An 18,934-nucleotide genomic window follows, 5' to 3' on the forward strand; every position below is an offset into this window, starting at 1 on the left:
CACCATCTAGAAAGGTCCAGCAATGTGTTTTTGGTCAAGGCACTTCATGTGATTCAGTATTTGTTTCATTATTAGGGATAAAAGTAGTATTATTTAGATAGTGCCATGGGAAATAGCATAAATGTAGATTCCATCATCATAATGATTATCTATCAGTTTTGCACTCTCAATAACCGGTTTGATTCCCATATGGGCCAGTGAGCTGTGCCCTCCACAACTAGATTGAAAACAAATACTTGACTTGGAGCTGATGGGTCCTGGAAAAACACATTGTTCCCCAATTAAAAAAAAAATTGCTAGAAAAAGTCAGAATTGGTGTCTTTTTGTTAATTTGTTTATACATTTATTCCTTCATCCATGTGATCACCAAAAATTTAAGTGTCAGTTCCTTACTGAGGAATTATGTTCCTTGCTGAGGGTATAAATGAGAGGAAAACAGCATCCTTCCCCACCATAAGCCCATAATATAAGAACGGAAGTAACTAAGTGAAATGAATAAATATTTGCAACACACTATAAAAACTACATACACCATGGTACTACAGGAGCCTGTATTACTGTCTCAGTGATGAATAGAGATTGACAAAGGTTTCATAGAGAAGATGATGCCTGAGGTATCCACTGGAATATAAGTTGGCATTTGCCTGGTAGAAGTCAGGAAACAGCCTTTCTAGATGGAGAAAACTACATGTGAAAAGCCATGGAAGAATGAGGACACAGATGTGGCCTTGCTGGGAGTGGAGAGTCCAGCTAATATGGAGACCTTGTCTCCATGACGGTGTGATTGTCTTTTTTCTGCCGTCTCAGTAGCTTTTTCATACACAAGTAGAAGAATCATTTAGGTTTGTGGTTTTGTGAGGATGGTTCAGCAAAAAGACAGGGTAACTAAAAAAAAAGTGGTTTCGGTGATGATCTATGTAGGCTGGGTAAAGAAAGAAGTGAAGGTTAAGGCTTGGTCTGATTGATTGTTAAAAAAAGAAGGTTCCCAGTGGTTGTGGCCATGACGAAGTTGGAGAAGGGAAGTGTGGGAGTCAGGGACTGACAGCTGGAAAGGTGGCAGGTTGTGAATCTCAGATTGGACTCCCAAGACAAGTGTTGTTTCAGTTGAATTGTGGGTTGCTTCCCTGAGAAGATAACTAAGGTAGCACATGAATGTGTCTAACAACTTAAATTAACTGTCAGGTTATTAAATCTTTCCTTCATGGAGTGCTGTGAAGATATACTTTCTTATGGTTTTGATTCTATGACTGTTGCATATTTGTAAAATTACTTTTTTGAGTACCATAGCCATTTTTTTTAAGACTATTTTGTTTTTTTAGAGCAGTTAAGGTACAGAGATTTCCCATAGTCCCCTGCTCCCGTACATGCACATCCTCTTCTGTTATCAACATCCCACCAGGTGGTACATTTGTTATAATTGATGAACTGCATTGATACATCATAATCACCCAAAGTCCATGGTTTTACATTAGGGTTCATTCTTGGTGCTGCACATTCTATGGGTTTGGACAAATGTGTAATGACATGTGCCCATCATCATAATATCGTACAAAGTATTTTCACTGCCCTAAAAATCCTCTGTGCTCTGTCTATTCATCTTTCCCACCGTCCCAACCCCTGGAAACCACTTGTCTTTTTACTGTCTCCATAATTTTTGCCTTTTCCAAAATATCATACAATTGGCATTATTTAGTAAGTAGCCTTTTCAGATTAGCTTCTTTCACTTAGTAATGTGCATTTAAAATTCCTCCATGTCTTTTCATAGCTTGATGGCTTGTTTCTTTTTAGTTCTGAGTAATATTCCATTTTACATATATGTAAAGCTGTAATAATATCCTTCTAATATGCCATGAAATAATAATGCTAGCTATGATTTGCCACTTTTTCCCCACATCAAATGAGAATGTAAGTCTCAACTTTGGCCTTCCTGTCTTATTTGGAAATTCTGTGGTTTTAGAAAATTGTTGTAAAGAGACCCAGTTAAAAAAAAAAAAAAAAAAAAAGCAACGCAACAGTCAATGCTAATCATCATTTAGTTGGAGATTTTCTAAGTAAGAAAGAATAAAACTTTAAAAATTTTATCCTTCTTATCAACCATATTTATTGTCTTAATCTGTTTTTATTAATCACCCTCAAAAAAAATCCTGAATTCATGATTTTTGTTGTTAAGAAAAAATATAGCATTAAATGGAAGCAATATTAATGTAGAAATAATTTTATACTAAGAATTACTTAAAATGGATATCAAGGCAGCAAACCTCTGCTACATATACATACCCTTATGTCTTATACTGAGATAATAAAAATTGTAAATTTTTAAGAAATCTCGATGCATTATTTGCCAGTAAGGTTTCGTCATTAAAATAGAATCTAACCTAAATTTATCAATATATATCTCTGAAATTATTGCCCTTCTCTGATTAACTGCATTTCACAACCACATTGGTGCTTGGGTGTGGATTTTTTGCAAATCCAACATGTAACTGTCAATGTGTAGTTCTTACCTGTGTGCTTTATTGCCAATGCACCACCTACTGGTAAGTCAATGCATTCTCTCAATAGATTTTTTAATAGACTTTCTCTCTAGTCCAGCAGTGCCCAATAGAACTCCCTACAATGATGGAAATGTTGTATCTGTGCTGTGCTACGTGGTAGCTACTAGTTATATGCGGCAATTCAGCACTGAAATACGGCTAGTGTACCTAAGGAGCTTGTTTTGAAATTTGATTTAGTTTTAGATTATTTAAAATTGAATTGAAATAGACATGTAGGCAGCAGCTACAGTATTGAACAGCACAGCTCTAGTCTTTGGTAAAAGAAGAAAAGCAGCAAGAGCAAGAGCAGAAGCTTTAGGAAACTTCTTGCAAATACTGTGTAGATTAACCACTACCATAATTCATTTGAATTATTGCCATTTAGGAATTATTCTACCATTTTGGAAAGGTGGTACTAGGTCTTCATATCTGCATTGATGAGATCATTTTGAAGTGTTGTATTGGATTCCTTATCTTTGGGATCTCAGTGACCCTTGCCTCTTTTCCCAGGTAATTGATCTCTGTTTTTGTTGAAAGCATTGGTTGGTTTTTAGTTTTTGTCCTTTGCTCTTTGGAAGGGATCCCTTGGCCCTTGTGCAAACTCTCTGGTAGGAATGGGAAAACGTAAAAAATGTTAAAATATACTCCATTGCCACTTCTATTTAGGAAAATTAAGGAAAATTTAAGTGAGCAAGCACTTCCATTTGCTGTAAATCATTCTTAGTGAAATTTTGTTACTCTCATCGCGCAAGCTTCATGCTTAAAAGTTAGGCCCAGAACTAGCTGGAGTTACCTCCCTAATCAGAAAAATGAAAATCATGCATTTGTGAACAGTGTGACTATGTTTTAAAAACAAATTGGGCTAAATCAGTAGGTATGCATCTTTTAGGATGGAACATAGCTACGAATTACAACTCTCAGCAGGCTCAGTGATACTCATGTAACTTTTTGAAGTTAGCTTTTTCTACAGAAAATACATTTAGAAGAACCAGAGAGCCTATAATATATATTTTGCAAGCTGTGTGATTCAATAGAAATTAGGGTCTATAATTAAATACTAATTATTTTCCCACTTCTCAGGGAGCATTGCTTGGTGTTAGATCATCCAACAATTTAGGGGAATATATTAATTACTCACAATGAAAAACATATTTGGGAACAGTTGTAAACCAGTTCTATTATTTTTTCAGAAATATAAATCAAGGTGGTTGAGCCAAATGTAGGGTTTACGTAAGTATCTCCAAAATGAGGATATTTACTTAGAAAACATTGTGAGAATTAAAATAAGAAAATAATTTTAATACTAGAAAGTAATTAATGTAGTAGATTTCTTCTCATCAGAGTTTTTATCCCTCGTTACATAAAATTATCGGTAGGAATATTTAGACGCTTGGGAATATTCCATCATGGAGACCTAGTAACAGCCTTGAAATACTATTTTCCAAAATGTAATTTAATGCCTTTTTAGGCAACAATTTATAGTCAGATGTTCCAGTAGGTTTCTTTTGGGCACACATCCTTTTGTGGGAAGTTTTAAAATCTTTTAAAACTTTATAATCCTACTTCTTTTGAATATTGAAAATTATTGAGATAAAAACGCTTTCATGGCTGATTCTGTTTGTTTAATTTCTTTTTGGGATAATGAAAGGGCTCTAGACCAGGCATCAGGACACTTGGGATCCACCATGTTTGCCCAAAAATAAGACTTAGCCGGACCATCAGCTCTAATGCGTCTTTTGGAATAAAAATTAATATAAGACCCGGTATTATATTATATTATATTAAATTATATTATATTATATTTTATTACATTACATTACAGTATATTATATTATATTATATTATATTATATTATATTATATTATATTATAGACTTGGTTTTATATTAAAGTAAGACCGGGTCTTACATTAATTTTTGCTCCAAAAGATGCATTAGATCTGACGGTCCAGCTAGGTCTTATTTTCAGGTAAACATGGTATTTTCAGGAATCATGCCTTAATCCTTGACATATTTATTTATTTTATTTATTTATTTTGGGGGACACGTTTTTCGTGGGCTGGTGCTTAAATCAGTGGATGCTTGGCAGTACTGATAGGAATCAGTGTGAATGAGCTAATGTGAAATTTAGAATTCAGGTGGGATTATCCCAGATGCAATGATGTTTTTAGGCCTAGAAGCCTCCCCCTTCTTTTATGCATGGTTTGTTCAGTTCTTCAGTCTCTCACACCACTTTGTTCCTTCTTATTTCTACTGGTGTTCCACCTCCTTCCTATCAATGCCACATGCATACACTATTAAAATCCTCTTTGTATAGCCTTTTTTTTCTCTTCCCGTTTTATTCTCCCATTCTAATCCATAGTACATGTAGGTAAATTTTCCCTAAATATATTGCTTTAAATGTCTATCCATTCAAAACCTTTTTGTCATTTCCTAATTACCCCAGAATAAAATTTATATTCTTCAGTTCATCACAAACTGACTCCTTCATAATTCTTTTAACATTGAATCTTCAATATTTATCCTCATAAAACAACATATGGAGAAGAAAAAAATAAAAATGTTTCCTTTCAATATATGAATATTGTTTACCTTAAAAGAACCACCAGACATTCATCTGTCTTTTCTTTTATTCGTGTTTCCTTCAGATGGGTAACTGAATATTTGAAATTGCTATTAAGGCTTCATCTCTAATTATGAATTAAAAGTAGAGAAACTATCAGATTAATTCTTCAGTGCCATAAAATATTACTGATGCGCTAAATTGTATGTATCGGAGTAGCATCAGACAGATAATTTTTGGTGTCTGTGTATGACTTTTGAATTTTCTTAGTATTGAATTTCTCAAAAGGATGGATAAGTACTACCCTTATCCACGTTCAGTCTCCAAACTCAGTTGTTGTTGGCCAATGAATGTTTTCTCTGCCAGACTATATGTCCATTATACGTATACAGTGGATTCCTGTTTCCTAACCCTTGGACTCTCGCCCCGCTTTGTCACTTTCTGTCCCTCCATGATTTGCCCTAACTCCACTTCCCGTTCCTGAGTCACAGAGGCATCCTGACTGCCTCCAAATGACGTTACTCTGATTCTAGTTCTAAGCCTTAGCTTTTAGAGCTGTTTTGACTTTAAAATCCCAATCCAAATCCTACCTATAATGTAAAACCCCTCTCATAAACCACCTCTTTCCTGAATATTGTTGGTCTCTTGGTTCTGGTGGCCTATAGAATTTTTTTAATTTTAATTTTTTTTTTTTGCCACACAATTTTGCTCTTAATCATGATCAATTTCATCTGTTTGGTTCCTTTTTCCGCTACATATGCACTGTGAGATACTTACTGACCATCCCGCCCTTTTTTATTAATCATAATACCTTCAACAGAGGGAGAAAAAAACCCCAAAATTTCACTCAATAGGTATGCATTCCTTAATTGCTGAATGTACCTCAAACATACCCTCAAAGTAACAATAGCAAACTATAAGGAAGTTTGGGTCACTAACCTCATCTTTCATGTTTCTATCGTGTTTCCCAGAAAATAAGACCTAGCCGAACCATCAGCTCTAATGCATCTTTTGAAGCAACAATTAATATAAGACCCAGTCTTAATATAAGACCAGGTATAATATAACATAACATAATATAATATAATATAATACCTGGTCTTATTTTGCTATAACATATAATATAATATAATATAATATAATATAATATAATATAATATAATATAATATAATATAATATAATACAATACAATACAATATAATATATAATATAATATATAAGACTGGGTCTTATATATTTTTACTCCAAAAGATGCATTAGAGCTGATGGTCCGGCCAGGTCTTATTTTTGGGGAAATATGGTATGTCAACTTCAATGGCTTATTTGAATCACATAAACAACTTTAGATTTCATTATGTAACTACTTTCTTCTCCACTTGTAGCACATGCCAACATATAACTGCCTACGTTTAAAACCATATTTTATAACAAAATCTGATTATCTCATGAATATTGTATGGAGAAGTCATTTTTAAAGTATTACTTAAATTAGTTCACCCTAATTTAAAAATTATGTTATGTGAGTGAGTTCTGCAAAATTTTCTGAAGTAGTCTAAAGCAGTTCATCACTTTTAAGGTGACACAAGGGCTGTTAAATTTCCTAATGGTGCTGAATTTCCAAAGGAGTAGAAGTTACATTAAGTGGGGTGGTATTTATTTATTTGTTATGAGTTTAAGGTTTGATTTAAAAGATACTATGTTTCTATTCATCTGGCAATAGAAATAAATTTCTCTATTGATTTTATTAGCTGTCCTTTCATGAAAAGGATTTTAAGAGCTAAAGATGAATGCAGGTTTCCTGGTTAAATTTGACCGTATTTAGTGCATTTCTTCCACAATCACATGTTGCCACCTGGAGATCAAAGGGTCAGACAAAGCATCCTTTTCCCCTTCATGTTATGTCTGTATGAGCATTAGAACTATTAATGTGTCTTCTGTGGTGTCAGGAAAGGGTGGATATCCGTCACTAATTAGTCCATGTCACCAGAGAGAATATTGCAATGAAAAAGGAAACATTTCTCAAGATGATTGATGAAGTCAGTCCCTAATGACCAGAATTACTTCACTAAGTATGAAACTGATCTGATCATTACCATATGCTCATTGCATCATCATAACTCTTTTATAACATGTGCCAGGTGACATGGTATTAGCATGTTGTTGTTTTTTTGCATCAGTAAAATGTGGAAGAACTAAATTTATCTATTTATATTAAGATTTCTAATAAATTTTGAGTATCTAGAAACATCTCAAATTTCAGAAGAATCAAATAAGACATAATAAGTATTATTTATTCGTAGGATGTGTAATCTAAATAGAATATGCAAGTGTGAGAACTCTGACCACATTCACATTTGTGAATGTCTACATAATACATATGTAAATATATATTTTAAATAGTATGTACTCCTTTTGTCATTTTTTGTCATACTTTACCATACAATGGAATATCAATAATAGCAAAAATTACCTAGTGCCTACTATGTGCCAGGAATTGTTCTAAGTGTTTTATGTATATTAATTTAGCTAATCCACAATAACTCTCTGAGTTAGGTACTAGTATTGTCTCCATTAAGGTATAGACCAGACACTATGGGTCATTTAACCATTTTGAGCCTTAGTTTCTTTATCTGTAAAATAGTAGTAACACTTCAGAGGGTTATTGTGGAAAATAAATGATAGGGCTAGAGTTAGATACCTAGCACATCATAATAGGCACTCAATAGCTTTTGCCCACCTTCCTATTTCAATGAACTGACTACTAGAGAGAGATTTAGTCCTTAATTGTGCATAGTATGCTTTTTATACTTTGAGATCTCTGGTCATAAAGTGTCTGAAACATAGTAGGTACTCAATAAATGTTTGTTGTGTGCAAGAATGAAAAATCAAATAAATTTGTCCAGTTACGGTAAATATACCAGGGGTGAAAAATATTTTAAATTGTTGCTTAGGTAATTCAAAGCATTACCATTATCTTACAAACCTGTTGATGATAATTAATTCACCTTAAAGAGACAGTCCTGAAGTCTTTTCTTTGAGAAGTTCCTATCAGAGGCAGAACAGCAACAAATCAGACCCCACCGACCACTACCAGGAAACGTGCCTCCTGCATGTGAATGTGATGTTAGAGATTTCCAAGAGCTAGGCAAGATTTTATCTTCCCTAGCCTTGGTAGGCAGAGCAATGGCTGCTTTTATGGGCAGTTATAATTCCTTTTGCCAACCTTACCATTATTATGTATTAAGACACCTATGTCTTAGTGTTCATTTTTTATTCTTAGCATCATAATCTGTGTTTAACTTTTTAAAATCCTTGGTGAGATTATAAAAACATACGTATTTTGCTTTTGTCATGATTAAAGTATGAAAAATGAATGACTACCTTAATACCTTATAGTGTGCCATGTTCCCATTGCTTTAGCTAATGAAAAGCAAGTTGTTATAAGTGATGATGATGGTATTGTTTGATGGTAGGGGTGATGATAATGATAAGCACATTGGTGGTGATGACTGTGTGATGAAAAGAGATCGAAAGCCAATTAAGAGTGGATTACTTCTCCCCAAAGCCAAAACTTGGACTCTGAACTTTGATGGAGTTGAACTATGGTTCTTTAATTCCTTGTTCTTGCTTTATTAAAACTACTTTATTAAAACAAGAGGGATTCCTTTTTTTCTAGGAATTAAAAAAAAATTGACCATTGAAATAATTATAGTGGTTCATTCCATCCTTTCTTAAACCAGTCAAGTAAAGTCTGCATCATTCTGACCATCTTTCTTCAACTATTACTTGGTAGAAATCCAATTTTGCTTCCTTTTATTTGTTCATGTCCTTTCTGATTTTCTTATCACCAGCAGGAATATTCTTTCCAGGGCAATGGTAAATTTCTCACCTTCTGTGGGATGATGTCATCCCATCTGTATGTTACACACAGACTTATTTCATGACCCTGAGCAACACCCTACATCCAGGCTTTATTTGCGAAATGACCTCTTAGCTCTCCGCATCCTGATTTGGTTAACTGATATTTATTTTCACTTTGATATCTGAACTACAGAGCATACCAGTGGGATTCTTACTGGGAGAGATGCCAGGTTAATTCTGGCAGACTCCACTGGAAGGCACCTTGTTTAGACAAAAATCTCGAGAGCTGTTAAATCTTTGCAGCAGTCCTATGTCAAATGAGCTAGACATGAGAAACATTTTATTTGAGCAAGGTGGGACTGAGTCAGTGTGGGTATTCAATAAATTCCAAAGAAAAAGAAGTGTTCATCTTTTCTTCCTCATCCTCTGAAGATTGACTGCAACGCTCACACAGCATGTGTAGTCCTCCAACATTTTAGAATTGATGGACTCCAGATGGAATCACAATTTGAACTTGCTGGCCGTAGCCAGTCTGCCCTTGACCTCACACTTTTCCTTAGCCCTATATATACCAAGAAGAATCCATGGAATAATGAGACTATAAACCAAGTCCACGTGCCAGAAAAATCCTTCAAACATTAACTTCAAAGACAATCATAATTTGAAAACCAAAATGTGAACAGGAAAAAAAAAAAGAGTGACAATTGTAAGCTGCTAGCAATTAGGCAATAATTACATTTGTTCAATTGTGTAGCTGCCGGGTCTAGTGGTACCACTTGTATCTCTTTCAAATGAATAAGGCTTCCACAGGCTAAGTTTTTCTTAGTGAAACAATTTGCAGACTAACTTATAGTAAAGGTATGTCATAAATATTTCCAGATATAACTGACTAACTAAATTTCTCAAATTCCTTAATTGTAAAAACCCAATTAAATGGAAAGCTGACACTATGCTTGTCTATTTGGCTTATCAGTGCATCCTTATAAGTTAACAGAGAGCTTAGAACATAATAATTGTGCAAAACCCCACGTTATTTAATTAATTTGTTTATTTTTGACATCTATTTCAAACACTGTGGAAATGAATTTATTTTCATTTATGTTAGTGAGTGGAGGATATTTACACAAAGAAAATTATTTAGTATTGTTTTGATGGTCCCTTCCTTAAAGATTAGGTCATTCTCAATAGTAATATAGATGCAAATGTGTAATTGATTAGACTAGATATATCAACAGTTTCTCGGTTACCCCAAATGATTTTTTGTCTCGTTTTTCACAATAAATTTCTGATTTAATATTTTATTTTCAAGTCTTTTTTCTGCCATAAAATTAGAATACAGTTGGAACTTTGAATAATTGACATTTTCTGTAGTGTTGAGGTCCTCTGAATCCATAGACATGAGGCGAATGATCAATATAGTAGGATCTTGAGAGGCTAGTGGGTATGAAAAGTCTCAGAGCCAAGTTACATTTTAGGAATGGCCACGTATTCCGTCAACAGTTTTAAGTGTGTTTTATTTACAAGTCACTGCATGACAAGCAAAGGATGTTAAATACTGTAGAATATAATGGCATATGGAATATATGAAAGATATGGTCTCTACCTCAACGAATTTATAATCTAATAAACAAAAAGAAAAAGGGCAATTCAAACAAAGCAGGCAGTAGTCAGGACAAGTTGTGACTCCAAACCTGGGTTCACTAAAGAGGCAAAAAGATCCTATCTAGGGACTTTGCCTAAAAACAGGTTTTTGTTGAAGTTCCAGATTAGCAGACAGCAGCCAGTGGTCAGCTGGTAGGAATAAGTAGCAAGACAACCACTGGAGATACAGAAACATGACATTGGGAGCAAATTCATTTTCCTCTCAAAGAGAATTTACTTCTCCTGCTTTCATTACTTGTGGTTTCTCTCCTGCACTGATGGGGCCAGATCCCTGCTAGGGTCACCCAAAAAGCTCCTTTGCAGTCTCCACCGCGGCTGCAGTCATCTGCCTACTGCACTACTGGGGTCGGGTGGTGGCAAGGGCACATATTCCTTCACTTTGAGATAAAGGGTCTCTAGAAGCTGGAGGTGGACCACCCCTGTATCATTTATAACCACCAGAGCTTCCTGGATGTGATGGGCCTCATGGAGGTGCTTCCCAGAGGCTGTGTGAACATGGCCAAGTGAGAGCTGTTCTTCACGGGGCCTGTGGGCCTGATCAGGTACTTCGGGGACATTGTCCTTATCAACTGGCAGTGCTCTAGGACTGCTGTGATCATGACGGCCAACTGGGAAATGCTCAAAATGTGGATCTACCCCAAGGGCACGTAGAAAGACAATGGGGATCCGCTACCTTTCAAGAAACACATCTTCTACCTGGCTATCCAGGCCCAAGTGTCCTTCATACTTGTCGTATACTCTACCTTCTCCTCCTTTCTGCAACCAAAGACGGAGCTCTTCACCTGAGAAACCCTCAAGGTAGAAGCGCTGGATGCCGTCCCAACCATGGCTGACAGCCCCAAGCATGTGGACACCTGCCATGAGGACTACCTTCTTCCCCGGTAGAACAGGGCCACTACAGGGCCTGGTACTGGGCCAAGCCAGTGGCAAAGGCCAGGGGGTAGGGCAGGATCTGGCTAGAGAATGGACAGTGGGACCACCCATCTACCCCAGAGCTGCCAAATATTACTATGTCCCGCTCTTGCAACTCCCCTGACCTTCATTTGAGCCCCTTCCTGTCACTAGCCTTGGATCCAGGGTCCTGACATCTCCTCAAAGGAAAGTGTGCCAGACCCTCCCCAAGCTCTGGGAGCAGGGCCTCGTCATTCTTGTGCCTCCAGGACCCACGAGGAGGAGCAGGCCTGGGGCTCCAGATGGGCTGACAGGGCTGGGCTGAGCTTCAGGGTCTCTGAATGAATGGCCGGAGGTAAGGCCCTCCACCCTCCTGCCCTGGGCCTGTGGTTGTAGAGGCAGGCTCCGGGGTCCTGGCCACAGACTACATCAGGCTTTTAGGGAAAGTGGGAGAGGAGGGTCTGTGGGGACCGGGACTTCTGTGTAACCTGGGCCGTGAGGAGCCAGAAGGCAGGGTCTGCCACTCCTGCTGGCCTCGGGGAGCAAGTCTACTGAATTGGTACTGCAAATCAGTTGCTACTTTTTATAAACGAACGCTTGGAAGTGCAAAAAAACAAAATAAACCAGGACATGATAGTGAGAAGCCTACAAGTTTGCTAACAGGAAGCTCCTGACATCAAGGTAAATTGTCATTTCACTGTATATGTTTCTTTTTATTTGCAGAACCACCCAAAGTCACTGTGATGCCCAAGAATCAGTCTTTCACTGGAGGATCTGAGGTCTCCATCATGTGTTCTGCCACAGGTTATCCCAAACCAAAAATCGCCTGGACTATTAATGATATGTTTATCATGGCTTCACACAGGTAGTGGATATGTATCATGTTCTTTGTTTTTATTGAGTGAGACAAGTTGATGAAATTTCTGGACAAAACTAATCTGATCAAATCCCTATGACTAAGAGAAGTATGACCCAAATCCATAGCTTTAAATTTCTAGGTAGGCCAGGAAATGTCAATAAAATAATACTTGATGAATTTATAGAGTTTGAGGTTCTTAAGTCCTGAGTTCCATAGCTTGGACTAAGTGCTTTTCAATACTTTGTGTTGCAAACGTAACACCGTAACAGTGGGTTTACCATGACTATTTGAAGTGAGGATAATAATCTTTCTGTGAGGTCAAGTAATGTGTAGTTTTAACCAATCTATTAAAGATGTGGCCCTGGGATTTAACAGGAGAGAGAGGGAGGCAAAGGACAGAGCAGCAGTTCTAACTGAAGTGTGTGTAGACATTTTTTGTAACCCCTATTTACTTTTACTATACTTCATTGAGAAGTACTTTATTCTACTGGATGCTTTAAAAATAATTGAATCCCCTCACGCTCAGAGAGCATAAAGAACATGTGGAACATAAACAATGAAGCTTCCAACAATTGGGCTTCCATTATTCTGGTTTTGGCATGAGGAGGAGGGCTTAGGTATGAGCCAGATTCTACTCGTATTCCTAGATTCTTCACTGACTCACTGAGTGACATGAGTCCTTGCAGTTCTCAGGTTTTCATTTTGAGGAAGCATTTAGCATAGCAGTTCACACAGAGTAAAATTGCCTGGGTGCAAATTCCATTTCTTCTATTTATTAACTGTGAGCAAGTGATAGGACCTCTTTGCTCATCTGTACAGAAATAATAATAATAATATCTAACTCACTGGGTTGTTTTGAAAATTTTATATGTTAGTAAAGCTCTTAAGGCAGTCTTTGGCACCTCGCAAGTATTGGATACATGGGACTTATTATTATTATTATTATTAATTATTACTATTACTATTATTGCTACTGCTATTATTTTTATTACATTTCTGCTTATGAAATTATAAAGTTAATCATTTCTGCAGTCAGCACCAAATATTTGAAGATATGTGAGAGGAAGGTGCTGTAGTTCCTTGATAGTATTATTAGGGTATTTTCAATTTTATTTTCTTTTTGTTCATAGGTATAGGATGACTTCAGAAGGTACCTTATTTATCAAAAATGCAGTTCCCAAAGATGCAGGGATCTATGGTTGCCTGGCAAGTAATTCAGCTGGAACAGATAAGCAGACTTCTACCCTCAGATACATTGGCAAGTATAATCAGTTTAAGAGGAAATTAAAATGAGATGAGGGTCATATTAAGCAGTGTAAAAGTACTTTTCTGAAAATTAATATTCGGAATGAGTTATACCTAGTCTTATAATTTGTTATTCATTTCACACATTGATAAAAGCAAATATTATAACTAATTTAAGTTAAAAGTTCAGGAAGTGAATAGCTTCGTTAGTCAACGGAAATCAAGGAAGCTTCCAGACTATGGAAGAGTTCCAGATTGTCCACAGAGTTCCATCCTTCCTTGGTTCATCGATTCTCTATAGTATTTCACTTACTAATTAATAAGGTCAATATATTTTCTGGTTTATCTCAACGTCCATTTTATATTTTCCACTTGTATTCAAAACCGTTTATAACATTTCTGTCACTTATCTTGTCTATACATTATTTTCAATTTTCATATTCAGTTTTCCCTTCCAGACTCAAACATTTATTGAAAGTGCACTTCATGACAATTATTCTACAATGTAATATTCCATAATGTAATAGAATACAACATGTCCTAATATATAATAATATAATATAATATAATATATTCTAATATATTCTAATATATTCTAATATATAATCTTACACATTCTAATAATATATAATATTGAATAGAATAGAATATTTCCTTTAATTTAATCTTTTTTAAACCAATAAATGACAATGACAATGACAAATGACATAACTCAATGTTCGTTTGTAACTGTGGATAATTAATGGCTAGCAACCCGCCCTTTCATTCAATCTCATTTGCCATGCGTAGTAAGGCAGTGAAACTGGCAGTGGAGAGGAAGGGGTGTAAAAGAACCACAGTAAAAACTGAGAGTTGTAGTTCATAGATATAGATGGGAAGTAGCAAAAGTCTCATACGTATTGAACCTGAAAGCCTGGAAAGAAGTGGTCTCATTTATAGAAATGAAGAAGGCACATGGCAAGCAAATTGAGAAGGGAAGGGACTCAGAGATTTAGAGATAACAGATTTAGAGATAACAATTATAAGTCTTCACAGAACACCCAGGTGGAGAGGCAATAGATAGTGGGGAATGAAGAAAAGGGGTTGAAACAGATTCTGCATTGCAGAAGCAAATTTTGGTTCATTTTCAAAGAACCAAAGTATTCGACCTATTTATTTAACTTGTTTATCACCCAAATGTTGTGCTAAAGATTATGAAGTATAAATTTTTAAAATGTATGTTACCAAGTTCTTACTTTTCAAGAGCTTGCATAAAGAAATATCAGAAGACAGACAGATAAGTACTGCAGTAGAAGATTAGCAGAGCGAAAGATTAATTATGACTAAGGAATTTGCAAAGATTTCTCAAATGAGACAGGGTTTAAACTCAGTCTGGAAGAATGAGCAGGATTTGAAGGGCTGTGGCAAAAGGCTTTTCAGGCAGAGGAAACAGCTTTAGCAAAAGCGGGAAGATAGGAGAGAGTAGGGAGTATTTTGGACTTCCAGTGTAACTCCATACCGTGGGATAAGTAAGGAAGTGACATGGAGGGTAAGGTTGAAAAGAAAGCTAGGACCGGTTTATGATTTTTGAAAGTCAAACTAGGGAATTATGAAATGGAGTCAGTGAAGGTTTTCTAATAGAGGAGTGACGTGGTCTTTGAGAAGTAACTCTTGACTTTGTGTAAAACGACTTCATTTGAAGTTAGGAAGTCCTAAAATGTCCAGTTAAGAGAAAAATATGTGCGTGAACTAAATATTCGGCAAGGGGGTGAAATGAGCAGAGCTAAGGAAAGAAACTTAGAGAATGTCTATAGTTAGCATCAAAGGGAAAAATAGAGTCAAACCTGGGAGACTCTACTTTTTATAGATGCAGATTTTAGCCTTAAACTACAACTATCTCTTTGTAGAATATCTTAAAGTCACATAAAAGTGCTACAATAAATTTACCTGCAGTTTTATTATCCTCAAGTCCTAATGTAGCCAATTGAGCCTTATCATCACAGCTCTTTTGATATTTTTATTACTATCATCTTTGTCTCTGCTCTTCTAGCATTGTTTCTATCAGATGTATTCAGCTTTCGAAGATTTGTCTTTCCTTATGTACCTCTTTTTTCATAAAGACCATCCAATTAATTTCCTAAACTTCTTTGGACTCTTATTTCATCAGAATTATTTTTTGCCTCATATCCTTTTTTGGCCTGAACAAATGATCTTTTCATCACACACATCTATGTGCATGTGCATTATAAAAGTTTTTCTGTTTATGAAAACTGAAATAGCCACAAGTACATAAATAAGGATAGATTTTTTTTATTGGCTTATTTAGTAAATATAAACAAGGCACATGTGGCACTGTACTAGATATTAACTATTTGCATGTTTATTGTTTTCAGAAGCCCCAAAGTTGATTGTCGTTCAGAGTGAGCTCTTGGTTTCCGTTGGGGACACAACAGTCATGGAATGTAAAACGTCTGGTGTTCCTCCACCTCAAGTGAAATGGTTCAAAGGTACATGTCTTAAGTATGTTCATGTCTGGACTTAGTTTTGTTTTTGCTTTAGAAAAATGATTTGTTAAAAGTTTGTTTTGGTGTGTGACTTAGCAGCCCCATAAAATGTGTTTATGATCTCACTAGAGACAATAGTTTAAAATTCTGCACTCTGCATTTCAGGATTTGACATCTGGTGTGGATTATAGGACCGTGAAAATCAAAGCAGGAAAGGTTCGCCTTTGCTAATCCAGCTGAACATTCTCTTTGTTAGTTTAGGATTGTTTCCTGTAGAAAATGGTCCAAGAATCCTCAGCTAATGTTTAACATAGCTCCACTGATTTTTCAGTTCACTTTTCTTAAAGACAATCACTCTCACTATTAGAAAGTTTTCTAGATTCTCAAGGACACTTTCTATAGTGATCAACTAAAGACATGCATTGAAGCTTAAAATTGAACGGCACATGTTATTCAATTAAGAGACATGTTATTTCGTGGTCAGCTTCCTCATGCTTGGTAGGTGCTTATAGCAGGTATAGAAATGCTACCTGCCTACATTTGTAACATAGAGATTACACCTCTGTGTTTCTGTAATAAAATAATAGTAATGTCCCATTTTTCCTTAGTGAGAATACACTTGGGGTCTTGGTCCAGGCTCAGATACTGACAGCATATATCTGTGTAAAACATCCTGCTTCTGTTTCTGTCTCAGTTCTTCCAATCCATGAGAAAGACAACTTCCCGCAAACGCCCTAACAGGGAGGTTGCTAGGATTATTGAGATACTGTTTGCAAAATACTTTTTAATCTTCAGATGAAAAATGCAAACTAGTACAAAGCACTATTGTTATGATTCTGTTTATGAAATCACAGACTTTTCCATAGCAACGGGTTGATGTCATAATCACAAAATTATGAATTCATCTCGGGTTCAAATGCTTGGGGAACATGAGGCAAAAAAGAAAGGCTTTGTGTAGAAAACAAACACTTTTAAATAACAGAAATCAAAAACAAGGAAGGAAACTAGGAGATAATGCCATGTTCCATGTTAAATGATTTTTAGTCTTCATGTTTTCTCTCATAAATTATTTCCGGATTTGCTTCTTGATTAGGTTTATTTCAATTAACATAAAGTAACTTTACGTATTTAAAATACTAAAGTCTTTAAATTACAAATGAAATAGATATCAATTTCAAGGTCCTGTCATAATTAAATTGATTCAGAAAAAAAAATGTGTTATAGAGGCAGTATTTCTTTCTTTATATGTCAGTCAGTAGCGTATATTAAAAACAAAAACTTTTAGAAGTAATGGAACTTGCTGATTTCTATGCCAGTCATACATATAGTATACAGAAGTCGTAGAGAAAGCCTTTTATTCTCCTAAATTGAGGCTCCTTTCCTGAATAACTTGGTCTTCATTTCAGCCTTGGTCCCACAAATGGCTTGGAAACTAAAGGAGGAGTTAGGGAGTCATGCAGCCACCACACAGAAGATTCTAGAATTGACTACTCATTACATTCTTCTCTCAATCACTGATGTTAGAGTTCAATGGGCCCAGTAATAATATCCAGTTTTTCTGTCTGAGTTATGAGCCAACAGAGCTAGAATGTGGGTATTAGCTACTCCATGATGGAGGACATACTCCAACATTCATCAACAATATGTAGAGTGTCCGTGGACCCCAGGGTGAGGGCCACTTATTCCTCCCGTGACAGGAGGCTCACTACATAAGCAGAGTCTGGATCATCAAGAGCAAAACTAGAGGACAAACTCTTCTACATGCAGACTGGCTCCAAAAAGAAAGGGGGAAGAGGCACCTGGGCCTTCCCCTCCCACTTCTATAGGGGAGGAGATACCAGGAAGGTTAGGAAAAACCTACCTTATGGAAATCACAGGGGTGGACAAGAGTTCTTATCCTAACCATAACAAGACCTTTTTCTAAATGTCTTTTTCTTCAGGCAATTCTGATTGAGTAAAGTAGGTGGTTATTTATTTATTTATTCATTTAATTGTTGTGAAGAATACTTGAGATCTACACTCTTAGCAAATTTTTAAGTGTATAATACTGTATGGTTAACTCTAGGCATGCACTATGGTGTACAGAAGAGCTCTAGAACGTATTTGTCTTACGTAATTATTATACCTGTTGAACAATAACTCCCCATTTCCCTTCCCCCATCCCCTGGCAACCACTATTCTTTAATAAATTATATTCCACTTGGACCCATAGAGAAATGGAATTCCATAAGTACAAATGCCCACCACACTTTCAGATTTTTCATTTTTAGAAATGAGCAACATAAAATGGGTTCAAAGAAGAATCAGGGACACTATTAACATGTTATGTAAAGGATATTTCTGGTAAAATATTAAAGAAATTGGATTTATTTATTTAGATCAGTAGTTCTTAAAGTGTACTTAGTTAGGAATCCATAATTCTTTTCTGAGAATCCACGAGATCAAAGTTATTTTCCTAGTAATACTCAGATGTTATTTCTCTTCTTTACATTCATTGTATCATAAGTATATAGCGGAGTTTTTGCAGGCTCCGTGACATGTGATATTGGATAAAGTGAATGCAGAAGCAAATTTGAACACTCAGAGATTATTCTAGAAATGTCCAAAAATGTTGGATAATGCCACTCTTCTTACTAAATTTTACTTGTTTTAGGAAATATAATTATTTTTTCATAAAATGTATTTATTATGTTCAAATGTCATGAGTTTGTTATTATAAAATAAATTCATACCTTTTCAAAATTTTCAGTTTCATTTATAAAATGATAAGTACAAATAAATATAATCAACATAACAAAAACTTTTGAAATTCCCCAATAATTTTTAAGAATGTAAAA

General features: G+C 35.7%; 1 protein-coding gene across 1 annotated transcript in view; it reads left to right on the forward strand.

Annotated features, from left to right (window-relative positions):
- The window catches only part of HMCN1 (hemicentin 1), a 398,555-nt gene that overhangs the window by 182,126 nt on the left and 197,495 nt on the right, over positions 1-18,934 (forward strand). The window contains exons 12-14 of the mRNA XM_033093361.1: positions 12,234-12,375; positions 13,500-13,627; positions 15,987-16,100. Coding sequence (XP_032949252.1) covers positions 12,234-12,375; positions 13,500-13,627; positions 15,987-16,100 — 384 coding nt within the window. The remainder of the gene's footprint in view (positions 1-12,233; positions 12,376-13,499; positions 13,628-15,986; positions 16,101-18,934) is intronic.

The sequence above is a fragment of the Rhinolophus ferrumequinum genome, chromosome 22, assembly GCF_004115265.2.
Source record: "Rhinolophus ferrumequinum isolate MPI-CBG mRhiFer1 chromosome 22, mRhiFer1_v1.p, whole genome shotgun sequence".
In the NCBI taxonomy this organism is placed as follows: Eukaryota; Metazoa; Chordata; class Mammalia; order Chiroptera; family Rhinolophidae; genus Rhinolophus; species Rhinolophus ferrumequinum.